This window comes from Podarcis muralis, chromosome 10, assembly GCF_964188315.1.
Source record: "Podarcis muralis chromosome 10, rPodMur119.hap1.1, whole genome shotgun sequence".
NCBI classification, from domain to species: domain Eukaryota; kingdom Metazoa; phylum Chordata; class Lepidosauria; order Squamata; family Lacertidae; genus Podarcis; species Podarcis muralis.
This window is the reverse complement of record NC_135664.1, coordinates 51,750,383-51,769,144: the sequence shown is the minus strand read 5'-3', so window position 1 is coordinate 51,769,144 and position 18,762 is coordinate 51,750,383. Positions and strand designations below refer to the sequence as shown.

Below are 18,762 nucleotides of genomic sequence, written 5' to 3'. Positions count from 1 at the left end.
GAATTCAACTTATGATGAAGGCTCCCTCCCCCTCTTTTTTTAAGCGGGGGCAAAAAATTGAAAGACATTCTGCAAGGTTGGATTTTTGATCATTAAAAAAGAGTTCAGGTATAATGGAACATTGTCCAGTGTCAAACTAATGACTCTCTGTGAAAGACAGAGAGGGGAAAAGGAAGAAAAGAGAGGGGAAATTCATCAAATATATGATGAAGAGAAATAATTAACACGGCCTTTCTATCCTGTCTTGGTCAGAGAAACTGACGTGCCAATTAGCAGTTATAGCATACAAGCAAAGTCTCTGCGCTTTGAAAAGAGGTTTTGTTGAGGTCCATGAATTTGGGGAAAGATGCAGAGATGATATTCCCGTTGAAAGGAAGGAAGCATGGCTGCGGCGCCCTTATTGAGTCTATTCATACCACCAAATATCTTATCTTGAAGATAAGGGAGAAAATTCCTAAAAGAAGCTAGCAGGACATAAATTAGTGTCTTCAAGAAAGGTTGTTGCTTAGTAGGTTTGTGCTTAAACAGCTAACTTAGTGTTTAAAGAGAGGTGTTTATTTTCAAATCCAAGTCTGTTGAACTACTATCATTTTGTTATGAGTATGGGTAGCGGTTAGGGTGCATGCCTGGATCCCTTTCTAATTCCTGGAAGAGCCAGGCTAGCTTCCTGTTGAGGTAATGGGCCTTTAAGGAAGCAAAGGGAGTGGCTCTATGCTAGATGGCAAATGAGTGGGCTCCCCACCCTTCAATTGGCTGGTAGTTAGAAAGACAAAGGCCAGAGGTGAAACTTGTGTGTGTTTGTAAGCTAGAAGTTGAAGCAAGAAGCAGACTGAAATCTGTGAGGGGAGGGAAAGATATGCTTGCTTTCTGCTCGCATCCAAGGCTGTGGCTGTGGGTGAAGCGAGACCCTTTATTTGGGGTGCTAATGCTGTGAACCAGCGAACCGGATCCAGATGTGTCCAGTCCTCCACAGGCCTCAATGAGGGGCCAGCAGGGCTCTGATTCTTTTCCAGGCATCTGACACCTTACATGATATCAGATGTGGGGAAAGTGGGCATGGCTCACCAAAAAACAGCTTTGCGGGCCACCTTTCAAGGCCAGGCAGAGTACTGTTTTATGATTAGTGATGAACTAACACTGCCTAGTGTTTCTTGCCCCACTGACTAGTGCAAGAATACAAGGGGCTGAATCCAGCTCCCCACTTCTTCCTTAAACAGATAATTGGGGCTGTCAGAACAGACAGTACCAACCTACTTGAGTTGAAGGTAGGTCAATTCAGTCAAGGCATGCAGAGCTTCCTGCATGCACACCTTGGTGCTGCTTTTAAATGATAAGAGATCAATATATGCATGTATACATATGTTTTGTTATTACCATGCAAACTGAAATATAACAAGGGCATTCTTGAGAGGCGACTGCGTTTTTTGTTTTTGCTGCAACAGGCTCACAGTGCAATCCAGTGCATGCCTACTCAATGCTACAGAGTTTCGTGGCTCTTTCCCACAGGAAGTTATGTACAGGATAGCAGCCTAAATCTTTTGGCACCTTAAAATACTAGCAGATTTGTTGTGGCATAAGCTTTTGTGCGAAGGTTACATACAGAGTATGGCAGAACAATATTTTACTGCTTGGTTTAGTCTCTGGTTGCATTCCTTTCACTCAAGATACGGCATATCAGAAAATAGTTATAAAGTGCTGAAGGGCATTTTAATGTTTGACTGCCTTTAAATGTGTGAAAATGTTTTATTTCAGCCTTTGGATCCTTAATTACTTAGTATTCTAGTGATGTAAGACATTTTGACGTGTTACAGGAGTCTGACTTCAAGAATTTGTGGCACATTGCAGCATCACCATTGATTTTCATTTATATTAGTATTATTTGTATATTAATAGAATTGGTGGTGGTGGTGTGCAAAGTATGCTGTATTTCAGTACAGAATAAATAGAACACATTTGGCTAATTTTTATGAATGAAAAAACAATGTCCTAGCATAGGAGCTGGCCCTTCAGTCTGCAGATTTGGAAGTTGAAATACAGAGCAGCCAACCTATTTGTAGTTTTCCATTGTTTGATCATTGTTTTTAAGGCTGGAGGAGAACTACGAAATCGCAGAAGGTGTCTGCATTCCTCGAAGCGCCCTTTATATGCACTATTTGGACTTCTGCGAGAAAAACGACACACAGCCAGTCAATGCTGCCAGCTTTGGAAAGGTGAGTGCCAACCAAACCTCACCTCAAGTGGGGTTTTGGGAATCTGAAATAATAATGGCCGTGAAATATACAATCTCCTACATGTGGACTGCAATCCAAAGCGGGAAACTGTCAGGAGAAAAACAGTAAGACGGAGGAGATTCCTTTTGAAGTTTTTGATGGGAGGCAGTGCCATGATTGGATTATTAGTAGCATCAGTTTTAAGAAATGTTTTGATGAGCGTGAGACTTAAAAGTCAAAAAGTAGCTGAGTGAATTTGACTAGTGTTAGTGAATTGTGTCACCAGAAAGAGAGTGCATGTGATGGTCTTCTGTTCCAGATACAGTCACCCTGAATGACAGAATTGGGCTCCATCTGCTCTATACACTTGAAACAGTATCATACCAGTCATGGCTTCCCCCAGAGAATCATGGGAACTGTACTTTGTTAAGGGTGCTGCAAGTTGTGAGGAGACCCCTGTTCCTCTCACAGAGCTACAATTCTTAACAGTCAACCCCTCTTCCCAGGGGACTTTGGGAATTGTACCTCTGTGAGGGATGACTGTTTTTGTATTGTTTCGGAAAGTAAAAAAATATATGCCAAATTTGACTTTAAATGCAAACTGAATTGAATTTCTTCCCCATTCCTGCTCACAAAACACAATGGTTATTCCACTTAATGCGCGCACGTCACACCCAGATTCGACCTTACATTTACACAAATCATACCATACCTGCTGCCCATACAGGCAGCCCTATTTAGGGAAGTTTTTAATGACTGATACTTTAATGTATTTTTAATCTTTTGTTGGAAGCCACCCAGAGTGGCTGGGGAAACCCAGCCAAATGGGCAGGGTATAAATATATCATTATTATTATTATTATTATTATTATTATTATTATTATTATTATTATTATTATTATTCAATGTCACTCATCCCTTTCTATTCCCACATAACCCCCCCCCCCATCCACCAGTACAGCCAATCACCACACAGTATCAGCACCTACTTTTTCCACCCCACAAAATATATTGCAAAAACATCTTCATAGCAGTGCCACCATTACATGAATCTTTTTTCTTTTCCTTTCCGGTTCATAATGTGAGAAAAACACCCTATATATATCGGTGCTGGGCTGTGGCTAGTGCAAGTGTAGCTTTAAGAGAGATCCAGGATTTAAAAAAATCATCTGGAAGGTCACCAAAGGTGCATTTTGGTACACAGATAACTTTTTTGCTAAAGCCCTCTTGATTTGCTGGGGTTGAAATACTGGAAGTGTAAAGGAACTTGTTGGGTTTTGTTTGTTTTTCGTACTTCCGAAAGCGAGCTAAAGTGAGCTGGGATGTTTCATTTTGCTTTAGGTCTGTTGAGGTAATATTCTGCTTTGGGAGTGCGTCCTGAATGACAACATGCACCCCTCCCCCCCCCACAAAAAAGCCCAGAAAATGCTTTTTTTCCCACAGCCCCTAGGAACCCCCATCCCCGTCTGCACAAACTGAAAGAGAGAGGGGTGGGATTAATGTGTAATTAAAGAGAATTTGGAAGGCTGAGATGTTGCGGAATGTTAGATCAGTAGCTGGAACAGCATGTGGTGTTCTTTAGGTAGGCTTCATTGAACCCGCACAAAAAAGAGAGGGAGAAAGAGGCAGCTTGCCTGTCTGCTCATTTATCAAATAGCTAGCCTGAACTTTCACAGCTCAACAAAAGTGTTTTTCTGTTTGCTGATTTTTTTTCTCTTCGCTCCAGAAAATAAACCAGAAAGGCTAGTGAAATCCACGCTTCTGTAACATCTGTGGACTATTCTGGATAAGATTCATGAACCAATGCCAGGGTGGTTTCCTGTTATGAGAGAAAAATAATAATAAGTAGTAAAATCAGAGGGAGGGTGGAAATTGTATGTAAATGGTGTGTGGGTTTGTTTGTTTTTTTCCATTTTTGCACAGCAGCTGTGATCCAAATGTACATCACAGAATTTGGGGTGTGGGCACTTTGCCGCCATGATGGCATTTGCAGCAAGAAGGGTTAAAAGCCAATGGAGGCAACAGACTATTTCAATCAGTTGCACGGCTCTAAAATTAACAAAATGAACATAGTTTAGGAAGCATCTATATTTATTTTTGTAATTTTAATTCCCTGTCTGAAACATGGGATGGATTCTTTTTCATGCTTAACACATCTTGGCAAAATAATACTTTCCACTATTTGATTTTTACCTCTTTGTTGCTTGTGGGGCCCTTGCTTCAACTGCAGTCTTGCCATCCATGCTAGAACTTAATAGGGATAGATCTTCCTCCAGGTTGATGTTCTCAGTAAATTGACAAGTCTGTCCCATTTAAAATTCTGCTCCATTATTTTCAGTAAATATGGATGGGTTGTTGAGCACGGGGGAATTTCAGAATGTGGGAAATAGAATCATTGCAGGCAAAATATCACAACAGGTATCTCCTCTGTAAGAAGTATCTGCAGTCAAGCTAATTTGAATAATAACTACAGGCAATCTACATGATTTGCATATTATGAGAATGAAACTGTGATATATCGGAGGATGTATATGGGTGTTTTGTCCAAGTTTAAAAGATTGGTACCAGTCCTTGAAAATTTTTGCTGTATGTACTTAATGTTTTTGCTCAGTGGTATCCATTTATCAAAACTATTGAAAAAGAATTAAGTCACATGAAATATTTAGCCCCCAACTAAATATTCCTCAAATGGGATTCTTTAAGTGCACCTTCCAAAGGTCTCATGCACTGTAAATAAACTTTTCCTTGTACGTCGCTGTCATGCCTGCTGCAAGATGAAATGAAAATTGACATTAAACGTGTTGGGTTCATTTGCCACACAGTTGTGTGAAATAATGCGTCAGGTATTTTGAAGTTTGTAGCTTTAAATGATTCCACCCCCAGTAAAATTAGTTTCAAAAACCAAAATCATACAGGCTTCAGCCTTACAAATCTTTAGCAGTTATTTTATCCGTCACGTTTTCAAACCTATTTTTGCAACCACCTGGGACTACAAAAAGCAAATAAACAAAAGGGACGCTCAGGATTCTAAGGATGCTTTTTAGCCAGAAGTGTGACTAAGGGCTGCCCAGCAACCCATAAGATAAAGGGGCACAGTACGAATCTGCCTGCAGATAGTGACTGGTTCCTAGGTGGAACAGTGACTGCACGTGAAGTCCATACACCCCATGCAAGAAAATTTATATTTGAAGTACTTTTTGTTCAGCTCACCTATGTTGGCACTACAACGACAGGAGAAGCAACTGTCTGGATAGGCTCACCTGAACATGCTTCTGAATTTGCCTCAGATTTGAGATTTCCCTTGCAGCCCGTTCACACAATAAGCATTCTGGAGCTACACTGCTGGTATCCCATGTATATTTGTAGGGATGCACGAGGGAACTAATAATTGTCTTCCAGGGTCAGACCAAAGGTCCATCACTCTGTCTTCCATACAACTAGCCATCGAGGTGCCCCCAAGTAGGCAGGGCTAGCATCAGCAGTTGGCATCCCTGGTTACCTGTTCAGGCATTGGAGCCTCCTGGTCCTGTTTCTGCTCCTCCTCCTTGCTATTGCTGCCGGTTCAGCTGCCGTTTTTTCAGCAAAGGAACCTGCAGCAACTCTTAATAAATGGTGCATTCACTGCCCTACCATTGAGGCATGTGCTCTTACATACACTGCCCCACACTGGAAGCAAGGGACAGGGGCAACTATACAGCTACCAGGTGTGAAAGACCCACCTGCTAACCATGTTGGAGTGGTTAGTTGCTGATGCTGTTGTTCTGTCTGTTTTAATTATTGATGCATTGTTTTATTGGACCTTATTTGTTCTTTTAACTTTGTGGGTTATCCACCCTGGGTTTCTTTGGATGAAGCAGGGAGGATATAAATGTATTTACATAAATAAACAAAATCAATATATTTGTATACTCTTGTTGCGGGTCTGAGCCAAAAACTGTGTTTTTAAGTTTCCAGCCTGTTTTACCTTTACCCCCATTGCTAAATTCTGAGCAGAGGGCTTTGTTTTTTAACTTGTTAACTCGTGAATATTATTTGCAGATAATAAGGCAGCAATTTCCGCAGTTAACAACAAGAAGACTTGGAACCAGAGGCCAGTCAAAGTAAGCAATAATGTGTGTTTCATAATCACGGAAAGGCTAAGTATGGTCGTAGGTTATTCACTGGGAGCCTTTTTGTAATATGGCTTTTGGTGTGTGTTGGAGGGAGAAACACCAAACAAATCTGACCTTTCTTAGGTCCAGTAAAGGGCACTGGCTCTTTTGTTCGATATGCTTTGTTCTGTGGGATCAGCAGTGCTACTGAGAGTCTGATATACAACAGAGCGACAGAGCTCCTAAACTTCTAATAGTTGCATAGAAGAGATTGTTTTAGCAGCAACCAAAACTCTTTTCCTCTCCAAGGCTGTTGTTCAAGGTGTAGAAACGCTGCCTTCTGCTGCAGTGGGTCACCTTGGACTCAGATTTGGGCGGAAAGAATGCCAGGGCTTTACAATTCGCAAAAGATAACAAGGTGCTTGCTTTCTCTTCATCAGAAGATGAGATCAGTGGCCATGTTGCCAGTTTGTGCATGGCTGTGTCTGGGTGCTTCCAGATTGGGAGGGGCCTTAATCCTGTAAATGGGTTGTCCATATATGACAATCAAGTCGTTGGCAGCAGGTTCTTTAATTGGATTTTCCTGGTTTTTCAGATTAAATTGGAGGGGGATATAGACTGGGATTTTTATGCCAACAACATTGTGTGGGTGGGAGAGGAGTTCAATTCAGTTTTATATTTAAAGGTAAACCTTATTCACACTTTCTGAAACACTGTGCAAACCAAAACACAGCCAGTCTTTGGAATTCGCATTTCTCCAAATTAGCAGTGCACTTTTCCAGCCAAGTAATGTGTATAAAATGCATATACTAGGTTAAAGGGTCACATAAATATGCATATATTTGTGAAAATAGCATACAGAAATGTATTATATTAGGCAAAAGTTCCATACAAAAATGTGTGTAGTAGGAGGAATTTGCACTAAAATGCTGATGGCCTTTTATGAGGATTAAAAAACAAACAAACCCACAAACTTTTGTGGAAATGTGGACTGAATTTAAGATGGGGGGGCGGGAACTGGGAAAAATCCAAGTGGACATGATGGCCCATCCCCTTGTACGGATGCTGTGAAAAATGTTAGCACATGAGAAGCACCCATCTCACAAGTAGCATCTGTCTGGAAGCACCCCATGTCACAACCTGGATAACATACATGGGCTTTTAAATTCCCCCAAGGCAGCCGGAGGAAGGACAGCTGCAGCTTCTCCCTCTCCTGTAATCGACCCTCTCCCCTGCCTGCTGGTTGGTACAACTGGAGTCCTCCCAGCAGACAAGGGAGTGGGCAGCATATGACAGGTGAGAGGAGTAGCAGGTAAGAGAAGCTGTGGCTCTCCCTGTATTGGATATTTAAAGCTGTATTTCATATTTCATTTTCCCTAGATTGTTAGTAAACTGCCTTCCTTCCATCCAACCTCAGACATGGAAGGAAGGCTGTGGCTTTGCAGTTTTCGCTTTTATCAGCTGCCTGACATCCAGAGATAGAGGAGGTCAAGTTTTTTTCTAACGCTTCTCTCTCCAGGCCAGCCTGATGCATTGGGGCTGTTCCACACATTATGGCAAGGAAAACCTGGCTTTGCTGCCACAAGTAAGCTGAACAGGCAGCTGCAACTACGTACTCACAGGTCCCTGATTTCTGCCCCGACCTGTTTGTCACAACCACACATTTCATTTTAACATGTGCACCAATAGGATTTGCGCAAATATTTGCTGGCAGCCCGAAAAGGAGTGGGGACCCAGGGCCTTTCCTGGAGGGCATCAGGAAGAAGCTCCAGGTGCACCGGGGCACAGTATTTCAGGACGATGCAAGTTGCAGGAGGTTGAACTAGATGACCCTCCCAACTCTACAGTTAATGGGACGCAGGTGGCGCTGTAGTCTAAACCACTGAGCCTCTTGGGCTTGCCAATCAGAAGGCGGGCGGTTCAAATCCCCATGAGAGGGTGAGCTCCCATTGCTCTGTCCCAGCTCCTGCCAACCTAGCAGTTCAAAAGCACACCAGTGCAAGGAGATAAATAGGTACCGCTGCAGTGGGAAGGTAAAACGGCATTTCCATGCACTCTGGTTTCCGTCATGGTGTTCTGTTGCGCCAGAAGCGGTTTAGTGATGCTGGCCACATGACCCAGAAAGCTGTCTGTGGTCAAACACTGGCTCCCTCAGCCTGAAAAGCAAGATGAGCACCGCAACCCCATAATCGCCTTTGACTAGACTTAACTGTCCAGGGGTCCTTTACCTTTTAGTTTGATTCTATGATGTGGTGTGGACAAGGAGCACAAAAAGAAAAGAAACACTGGCCCTCTTCTTTAATGCAGTGTCCTGCTGCCATAGGGAAGGGGTAGCCAATGTTTTGCTCTGCAGATGTTGCTGGACTTACCTTCTATAATCCATGATTATTGGTCACATTGTCTGGGGCTAATGGGGGGTTTGAGTCTAACAACATCTGGAGGCCCCACTTTGGCTACCCCTGCCATAAGTGGCTTTGTGAGACGCTGCTAGAAGCCATTCTGTCATAGCTGTTCTTTGTATCCTCCTAAGTAACTGTATAGGCCATTTACCAGGAACTAAAGGGAGGTCTGTACACCTGTGGCTTAGTTTGCACTCAGCACCTGGACAGTAGGCTTCCTCGGGCAGGAGGCAAAAGCACTGGGCTCTTCCACATTTGGCAGCCCTTAGGATACTTCTGCAGCTGGACTGGGCAGTGAGCTGCTTTGAACATTGGAATTACATTCCGTTGCTGGATTTGCACTCGTGCATCAACTTGTAAATTGGCGTAAAATCTGCTTCGTTAGCGGTTTCCTTTTAAAAAATCATACTGAATGAATAACTCCTTTCTGAGGGTCCCTACCCCCTCCCGCTAACAAATGTATATTTCAACATTTCAGGTACCATTACTATGGGATTGCAGTAAAAGAAAGCTCCCAGTATTATGACGTGATGTATTCTAAGAAAGGAGCAGCCTGGGTCAATGAAACAGGAAAAAAAGAAGTCACCAAACAGACAGTGGCGTATTCACCACGATCCAAACTGGGGACGTTGCTGCCAGAGTTTCCAAATGTCAAAGATCTAAATCTGCCAGCCAGCTTGCCAGAGGAGAAGGTGACTCTAGTGAAATAGTCTCTGGCTTGCCTCCCCCCCCCACACACCCCCTTATGCTCCTCTGTTGAGGAATGGTTGGTCAGTTATATGGTGGGGGTCACCCTTTGAAAAGAGTGAGTTTAAGGATGCTCTGACTTTATTTATGGGGAGGGGCCTTAACTGCTCGCTGCACCAGAAACAAGTATACCCCCCTTTATCTTAAAGTCTTCTGCAGACATCCACACTGTACACACGTCTTTCCATCTTCCACCCAGGCAAGAAGCACCAGGGGGCTTTGGTGTAGTTTGGGGAAAGAGAGCATGTACTGGAACAGGGTGTGACATGGAGATTCAGCTCTTGGGCCTGAGGTTCCCCACTGCTGCTGTAGAATTTACAGGGACCTGCTATCTTGTCTTCCAATGTATATGTGGCGGGATGCTTGCCAATCTAGACATCATGTGGGAGATCTGTGGCTATGTCTTTCAACGTGACTTATTTGGGTTAAGAACCGACCACAGGGAGCGGAGGAGTATGTAGCTCAAGGCCAAAGGGCTGGGGGTTAATCCCCTCTGCCTATTCCATTTCCCTGACTTAAATTGTAACCCCATCACGTATCTTCCACGCGTCTCCACCCCCATCGTTCAGCCCGGACACTGAGATCCAGCGCCGAGGGCCTTCTGGCGGTTCCCTCATTGCGAGAAGTAAGGTTACAGGGAACCAGGCAGAGGGCCTTCTCGGTAGTGGCTCCTGCCCTGTGGAACGCCCTCCCAGCAGATGTCAAAGCAATAAACAACTATTTTACTTTTAAAAGTCATCTGAAGGCAGCCCTCTTTAGGGAAGTTTTTAATGCTTGATGCTGTACTGTTTTTAATATTCAGTTGGAAGCCGCCCAGAGTGGCTGGGGAAACCCAGCCAGATGGGCGGGGTATAAATAATAAATTATTATTATTATTATTATTATTATTATTATTATTATTATTATTATTATTATTATTATCATGTCTAGTTGGGCAAGTCGGTGGTTGTGAAAAATACATATATGTGTGTGCATGATCCTTTTGATCACAAGGCTGGCTAGATACAGAGAGACAGAGAGATAGCAGATTGCCCATGATTTATTTATTTTTTATCTAGAGGAGAAAGAGCCCCTTATTGATATATTTCCAACACTCATCCTGTCTGCAAACTGAAGCCCATTGGGCCAAAGCAGCAGAACCTCAGGCAGCTTCAAAGAGACCGTTTGCTCTGATGAGGTCCAGAGCCCATCCGGACCCTCTCAGGCTCTGCTCATGTGCTGGGGAACACAGAGTTTTGAATGGGCCGCTCTTGCAACCTGGACCCTAGCCTAGTTTTCTGTCACTTCTCCATTAGTTTCTCACTGGCTGTGTACCATATATTGGTCAGTATAATTGGGGGAAATCTAATACAAGAGTCTTAGGCTTAGAGTTGTTTAGCGAAAGGTTTCCAGCTCAAGGCGTTTCTCTCTGTGTGACTTGGGCCTTCCACAGTCTGTGCCCCCGGGCCCTCCTGACTCGCCAGACCCTCACTCTCTGTGTCACGGAGGAGGATCCTAGCTCAGTGGGAGAGCATCTGCTTAGCATGCACATGGGCCCAGAATCAATCCCTGGAATTTCCAGGTAGGGTTGGAAATGTCTCGTGTCTGAAAGAGAGACAGCAGCTACCAATTAGTGTGGACAATACTGAGCTAGATGGAGCAGCTCATTATAAGGCAGCCACTTCCTGTGTTCCTAATGGCCAAGTCATTGCCTGGAGTCATGGCCATGGTGATCTTAGGTTATTGCTATAAAAAGAATATTTTTAAAACATATTGTTTCCCTCCCTTGCCAGGTGTCCACTTTTATTATGATGTACAGAACACACTGTCAGAGGATACTCGACACTGTAATAAGAGCCAACTTTGACGAGGTTTGTAAGAAAACAATAATTAAAAGTTTCATGGGCAACAGAGTAGCCATCTGTATTGTACTTGTAGATGGTGGGGAAGCCTCTGGTATTTATTGTTGGCTGAGCTGCTGTGATGGTTTAGAATGCTGAATTTCAAACACGGACCTGGTTGCACATCATGGTAAGCCACAGTTTGTTTTGAGCCATGGTTTAATCATGGACATGCCTCCCACTGCCACAAGGGCCTCCACTCAGCTTCTCCCCCTCCCCATGTGGCTCCTACATGGTTCAAATAAGCCATGATATGGCTTATCATGTTGTCTGAAACCATGCCGTCGCTTGTTTGCTTCAAACAAAAGCACAAGTGGTAAGCCAGAAATAAACCAAGGAACGTTCACAATTAAGCAATGGTTTAAGATAAACAGTGACTTACTGTGATGTGAGGACGAGGCCATTCTCAACTACAGAATCTTCTCCCTCCCAGTCAGCCCACCTAACCAGTATCTGTGCACCAGTATCAACACATTTTCCTAGAGTAGGCTCTGTTGTTTAAAGGTGTGAGAGATAGAGTTGTTTGCACAGGTCTGATGCAAAGTCTTTAACACAGGAGTAGCCATTGTGGAGCCCTCCAGATGTTGTTGGGCTACACCTGTTGTCAACGCTGACCATTGCAATGCTGGCTGGAGCTAATGGGAATTGGAGTCCAACAACATCTGGAATCTATGTTGGCTACCTCTACCTAAACAGTTTGGGATCAGATGACATAAGGGATCACCTTGCCTCATACATTTGACCACTTTGACCTGTGGAACTTACACTTTTACAAGCACCACATCATGTTCTGCATTTTAACGGTTGTTGTATGTATGTTTGGGTTTTTTTTAAAAAAAGTTTTTAAAGTTTTGTGGATTTTCGCTGCATTTTACCTACAGTTTTATTACGCTGCTTAGAGAGCTCTTTGACTAAGTGGCTTCTGAGTCTTTCTAAATAAATGAAATGCAATAAAAAATAGTCTGCAGCTGACAGCTGCACATATGGGATAAGATAAACTGGGGGTGGGGGAGAATCTGATAGCTGTTTCTCTGTACCCTGAGTTCAACTACCTTCCTGCTGTGAAGTGATGTTATTGGTAGTGGTCGGTGGAGTAACAACACTTAACCTGACCTCCCATTGCTGATGTCATTGAGGAAGAAGGAGAGGTGCGAGGGGACCACAAGGTTGGTGCTGTGCAAACGCATTGGGGTGTGTGTGTCTGATCAGCTCCACTGGTGCATTTGCACTGCACTGACCTCTCTTGTCACCTTGCCCCTCTCCAAGTAAGGGCCACCACCCCGCCCTGCCGACCACTAGTGGATGTTGCTTGGTTATCTAGCCAATAAAAAAAATATTACCAGTTCCATTTCTTCCTTATGTCTTGGCACACCTCTAGGTTCAAAGTTTTCTTCTGCACTTTTGGCAAGGGATGCCACCTCACATGCTTCCTGTATTGGGTTCTTCCACAGTAGTAAACATTGTTGGAGTTTGCGATTCAATATTGTACAAAGCTATTTCCGGAGTCTTGATGCCAACGGTGTTGCAGGCGTTACCTGATAGGTGAGTCTGTTCTGATAGGCATCTGTATGTGCATCTGTGTTCATACACATGTCTTTGAGTCAAAGAATGTTGCACTTGCACAATGTTTAATAAAGCGGCTTTCCAGAAGTGGCTCGTCCCGTGTGTCACAGCTGTAGGGTCATTGCTGCTTGACATTTTCCAGGAGGGGAAGGGGTGAGGTGGTAGGATGCTGGATTGATGGTGGGATACTGGATTTGCCCACACCGTGCTGACCTCCCAGCTGCATAGCTGCTCCGCTTTTTGGTAAGTGATGCCATTACTGGGAAGCTGGCATTGCAGCTCCAGCCCACTGCGTAAGCAGCTTCCGGGGAAGTGTTGGTGCTGACCTTTAAAGCCCTAAACGGCCTCGGTCCAGTATACCTGAAGGAGCGTCTCCACCCCCATCATTCAGCCCAGACACTGAGGTCCAGCACTGAGGGCCTTCTGGCAGTTCCCTCGCTGTGAGAAGCCAAGTTACAGGGAACCAGGCAGGGGGCCTTCTCAGTAGTGGCGCCTGCCCTGTGGAACGCCCTCCCACCAGATGTCAAAGAGAAAAATAACTACCAAACTTTTAGAAGACATCTAAAGGCAACCCTGTTTAGGGATGCTTTTAATGTTTAATAGGTTATTGTATTTTAGTGTTTTGCTGGAAGCCGCCCAGAGTGGCTGGGGGGACCCAGCCAGATGGGCGGGGTATAAATAATATATTATTATTATTATTATTATTATTATTATTATTATTATTATTATTATTATTATTATTGAAACATATATTTATAAATGACATTAACATTATTATAAAGAGCCACCCAAATGTATCTGATACAGTATGTTGTTTTGGACTGAGTTCAAAGGGGAAGGAGGGGAAAGGGGAAGTTGCACATACAGGAACATAGGGCAGAATAGCCTGGAAGAAACAACAACCTTTATATTCTGTGCAGATTTCACAAGCAAGATAGTTAAATGTTTTAAATACTAAACACCTGCATGTTTGAACTACCCCGTTTCTCTTTGACTATTCTGACAAACTACTTGCCTTCCTTCAAGAATGAGTAGAGTTGATCAATGTTTTGTGTGCACTTCAGATTGCTCTTGTTTTGCAACACATTCTGGGTACAAACCTATACATGCATATTCAGAAGGAGCAAGTCTCACTGAGTTCAGTGGGGCTCCCCAACCCTGTTAATTGTGGATGGGACTGCAGCATCAATAACTTAAAAGGTCATTGGGGCAAAGGGTAGATTAGGTGAGCCATTAGTTTTTCATGGCTGCAGGCATGAATGCAGAGAAAGAGGTTCAGCATAGATTTCTGAAGTGGTACTTTCCTTTTCAGCTTGACACAGGTGATACGCAAGTTTGCCAAACAACTGGACGAGTGGCTAAAAGTAGCTCTTCATGACTTGCCGGAAAACCTACGAAATATCAAGTTTGAGCGTATGTATTGTATAATTTCTTACTTTGGTCAGGAAAACAACATGGTGTTACCCGTTATTGGTAACAAACATAGAAAATATTTCCCCCCAAAAAACATTCTATTCCTTTTGGCGGGAGTTCCTTGCTCATTCATCTTTACATCATTTCATTAGACCATATGCCATCCCACATCAGTACAAGTGTCCAAATACTTATTTATTTCCATTTATGAATCACTTTCTGGAAAATACCTTGAAGGGATTTAACAATTTAAAAAATCAACAATAAAAAAATGTAAAAAGCTCATATATAAAACAATTTTAAACATTTCATTTGAAAAACCATTTCAAATTTGACACAGGCTGGGCTAAAAAAAAAAATCCACATAAAAGGCTTGTTGAAAAAGCAAAGTTTTCTGAAAGCACCAAAAATGCGATAGAGATGGTGGCTATCTGATATGAAACAGGAATTCCAAAGGGAAGGTTCTTCCATGCTAAGGGCCAAATTCCAGCATTGTATAGGATAGATTTGAAGGAGTTCCTTTCTTACAGAGCACAGTGATCACGAACCCTCCAACATTTCTCCGATGAAAATAGGGACGTCCCATTCCATAATGATAATTTTACTATTTATACCCCACACATTTTACAGAGTTGCCCCAGCCACTCTGGGCAGCTTCCAACATATGCAAAAAACATAATAAAACATTAAACCTTAAACAAACTTCCCTATATAGGATTGCCTTCGGACAGCACAGGGATTGGATAACTCCATACCCTCCAATGAAAATAGGGACATCCTAAGGAAAAGTGGGACATTCCTGGATCAAATCAGAAACCGGGATAGTTTCTCTAAATCAGGGATGTCCCTGGAAAATAGGAGCACTTGGAGGGTCTATGATCAGTCGGGTATATAAGGGGTGTGATAATCTTTTAGGTATAACACTTGGCACAGCATTGAGTCAAAATTAACTGATAATTCCTTTTGGCTATGTGAGCCAAGCTGAACTTTCTCTTCCGTGATGGCCTGGATGTAGTTTTAGCGAATCCAAAACCATTAAGCAACTCTCCAGATTTTCGGCTGTTTGATTACAGCTTGAGGCCTTTGCTCAGAAAAGGTGGCAGAGTTAAAAATGGAGGCGATCAAATTACCCTATCTCCACGGGAAAGGGCACCGCACTCTTTTCAGGCATGCTTTGTAGATGCCTGCAGTGCACATCACCTATTGATAAAGTCTGCTTTATTTCATGGCTCTCAATTCTTCTCCTTTTATAAGTGCCAAATTCCACATCACAAAGTTAAAAAAGAGGGGGGAAGAATAAGAAGGAGATGAAAGGGGAGGGAAAACTAATTTAGGAAAAGGATTAGGCATTGATTAGCATGAAAAATTAAAATAACCTTTTGTCGAGGAGACTTGGGATATAAACTTCTCAATAATATTTTTGTAATTTCATAATTTATTCAAATGTTACAGGGTTCAGTCCTTCTCTCAAAGTTAATTGTGGTTTGCTATTAGCTTTACTAAAGCAGAACTGCATCCAGAGAGAATTATTTGGAATGTTTCCCCCCTGGTTATGTCAGTACTAAGAATATGATGTATTCTACATTTGTTTTACAGATGAGATTTTTATTGATTTTTTGTCGTGCGCTACCATGATGATATATATATTTAATGTCGGTGGCATAGAAAATTTTGCAAGAAATAAATAAATAAATACATAACTTGCTACAGAAAAAAGTTTTTTGTGACTCTAGGTCTGTGCAATTTATAAGTTTTGTTGTTGACCTAATTAACCATTTAATTTTTTTTGTACAACAATATTCAGTTGTAGATTGCTGCAGTGATTCAGTATAAAAATACTCTTAACATGTTTAGTTTATTCTACAGAGCTTTGGATGCATCAACAAGTTCATAAACATCAACAAATATTTGTTTACATTTTTCTTAAAAGAAAATGAAAGACTAATCATGTAAATTATATTATTTGGGTTTATTCCTGAAAATAAAGATGTAAATTTATATACCAGTAATAAGCAAACACACACCAGCAAATAATGTGGATTTTGCTTGCATAAATGGACCCAGATTTCAGGTGATAGGTGTCCTACAGTTACCAGCCCCAAATCAGTCCCACTTAAGTCCACTGAAATCAACAGGACAGGATGGTCACAGTGAATCCTGCAATCCTATACCTGGTTAACCTGAGGGTATGCCTCATTGTACTCAGCAGAACTTACTTCTGAGTAGATAGGATTGTGCTGTACCATGAATTTCCGTGGCAGATTGGCCTTGGTCCATAGAAAATGAATTGTGCTGATTTGGATGCCAAAAACAGGAATTTTAGTAAAAAGTCAAAAAGTACCATCCCAACTAAGATGCAATTTTTTTATATACATTTTGTTTGTTTGGTAACGAAAATAACCAGTGTGGTTTATTATAATAAATATCTTCTTCATTGGCAGTATCCAGAAGGTTTTCTCAAATTCTTCGGAGACAGACATCCTTAAATCATCTTTGTCAGGTATTTTGTCTGTCTTTATTACAAGGTCACTTTATCTGTGGTTTATTGATCCTTTGCTTTGGCAGCTGTATAAACACCAGGGCCGAGTCAAATTTTCTCAGAAACCATTTTTCTGACATAATTTTCTTTTATGAGCTCCTCTCCTCTACTGGAGAAATTCAGACATCTCCAGGAGAATATTTGGTAGAATAGCCTCTCCAACGTTGCCTTCCATGGTCTCTGGACACAACTGTTTTAATATTGTTTAATACTCCGCGGGGCCTCTGGGGAGTCTCCCTTCCTCCTCCCACTCAACCGCCCTACAGCTGAGGGGGAGGCGGTGGGCGGACCATTTGGGGCAGCATGGAGCCTGCGGGCGCCCAAGCCACCGCGTCACTCCCAGGAGAGACACGCGGCTCAGGCACGCTGTGAGTGCTGCCCGGCATTTTGTCACCCCCCTCAATAGTGACACCCGGGCGTCCCGCCCCCGCCCCCCTTCCTCCACCCCTGCTCACATGATGATGGGCCATCCCAGTTCATTGCTAAAAAGAGAAGTGCCAGGAGACAAGCACTCTGCATTTTTCCATCATCTTCCCTAAAAGCCGCCCCCCTCCCTGGAGCATGAGAGCTAGTTATGGTCATACTAGTCACTATCATTATTTCACATATGGGGGGGTGGGGCAGAGCTGCAAATGTGTTTGTGCTACTGTGCCTGCAGCCTCGGTTTCATGTGGAAGGTGTGTGATTTCAGGTGCCTCTTTGCATGGAACTGAAGTAGCAAATTCACAGTGTGAGGATTTTGCTTTCGATGTGATAAAAGGTATGAATTAGCCTTTGGTGTGTCTAAAGGGGTAAGCCTACCGACAGGGCCCTTGCAGGCACAGTTCAAGGGCGGCGATTCCGACTCCAGTGTGTGTTTGTTCTTCAGCGGATGTGGAAAAAGAAACGGCATTTATTTGCAATTTAAAAACAACAACACTGTAGAGCAAACAACACTGTAGCACAAACAAATGGAGGTAATCTGTTTAGGTGAGTAGAGAAGGAGGGAAAATTCAATTCAGTTTGTATTTAAAGCCAAAGCTATCAAATTCTCACTTTTCAAAACAATTTGCAAGTCAAAACACAGCTATCCTTCAAAAGACATACCCAAATTTTGTGATGCAATTCTTCAACCAACCATTGCTGGGGGAAGTGTGCAAGATGTTCATGAAAATAACATACAAAAATGCATTAAATTGGGGGAAATTGCTTGCAAAAATGTGCACATTGGCCCAAACTGCATATAAACACGTGTTTATTAGGAGAAATACAGACTTAAATGCTGTTGAATTTTCATGCAGATTTAAAAAAAAATGCAAACTGTTGCAATGTGGAGAGCTCAATTTAGGATTGTAAAAATGAGACACTGATGGAACCGAAATGGACCGATCCTTCCATCCCTAGTAGTGAGTAGATCGATGCCTGTTGTGACCCACAATGCTTCTAGATTAGAATCCATGAGAAAATCAATTTAGTGAGCCTTGCCAAGGAAGCGTGTAAGGGGATAAAAGTCTATTTTTCAAGCTAATAAACCATGAGCTAATGAGTTGCTTGGACTGGATTATAGGCCTCAAGAACCGTGATCCACAGTGCGGACATCACATTCCAAATGCTGGAAGACTGGAGGAATGTGGACCTTAACAGCATTACCAAACAAACGCTATACACCATGGAAGACTCGCGGGAGGAGCACAGGAAACTTATAATACAATGTAAGGATATAAAAACCCTCAACTCTGATGAGAGAGGGCAGCTCTGGACCTCATGGCAAATACAGAGCGTGCCAAAGTAGTTGCTCTTTGACATCAGCAAGGCTCCTCCGTGCATCCTAATCTGTTGATTAAAAGCGCAAAAGACAACAAGTGGCTGGCAGTAGGAAGATCCTTGGGGAAAGAGCAGCTGCTTAACCCTTTCCCTCCCTGCCGTTTGTCCACTCAGATT

The 18,762-nt window shown here is 42.7% G+C and overlaps 1 protein-coding gene across 3 annotated transcripts in view; it reads left to right on the top strand.

The window, feature by feature from the left end:
• The window catches only part of RFX4 (regulatory factor X4), a 68,206-nt gene that overhangs the window by 31,347 nt on the left and 18,097 nt on the right, over positions 1-18,762 (top strand). For all 3 annotated transcript variants that reach the window (XM_028746097.2, XM_028746095.2, XM_028746098.2), the window contains exons 4-11: positions 2,087-2,210; positions 6,249-6,310; positions 9,179-9,392; positions 11,220-11,297; positions 12,706-12,869; positions 14,203-14,303; positions 16,745-16,803; positions 18,389-18,533. In XM_028746097.2, coding sequence (XP_028601930.2) covers positions 2,087-2,210; positions 6,249-6,310; positions 9,179-9,392; positions 11,220-11,297; positions 12,706-12,869; positions 14,203-14,303; positions 16,745-16,803; positions 18,389-18,533 — 947 coding nt within the window. The remainder of the gene's footprint in view (positions 1-2,086; positions 2,211-6,248; positions 6,311-9,178; positions 9,393-11,219; positions 11,298-12,705; positions 12,870-14,202; positions 14,304-16,744; positions 16,804-18,388; positions 18,534-18,762) is intronic.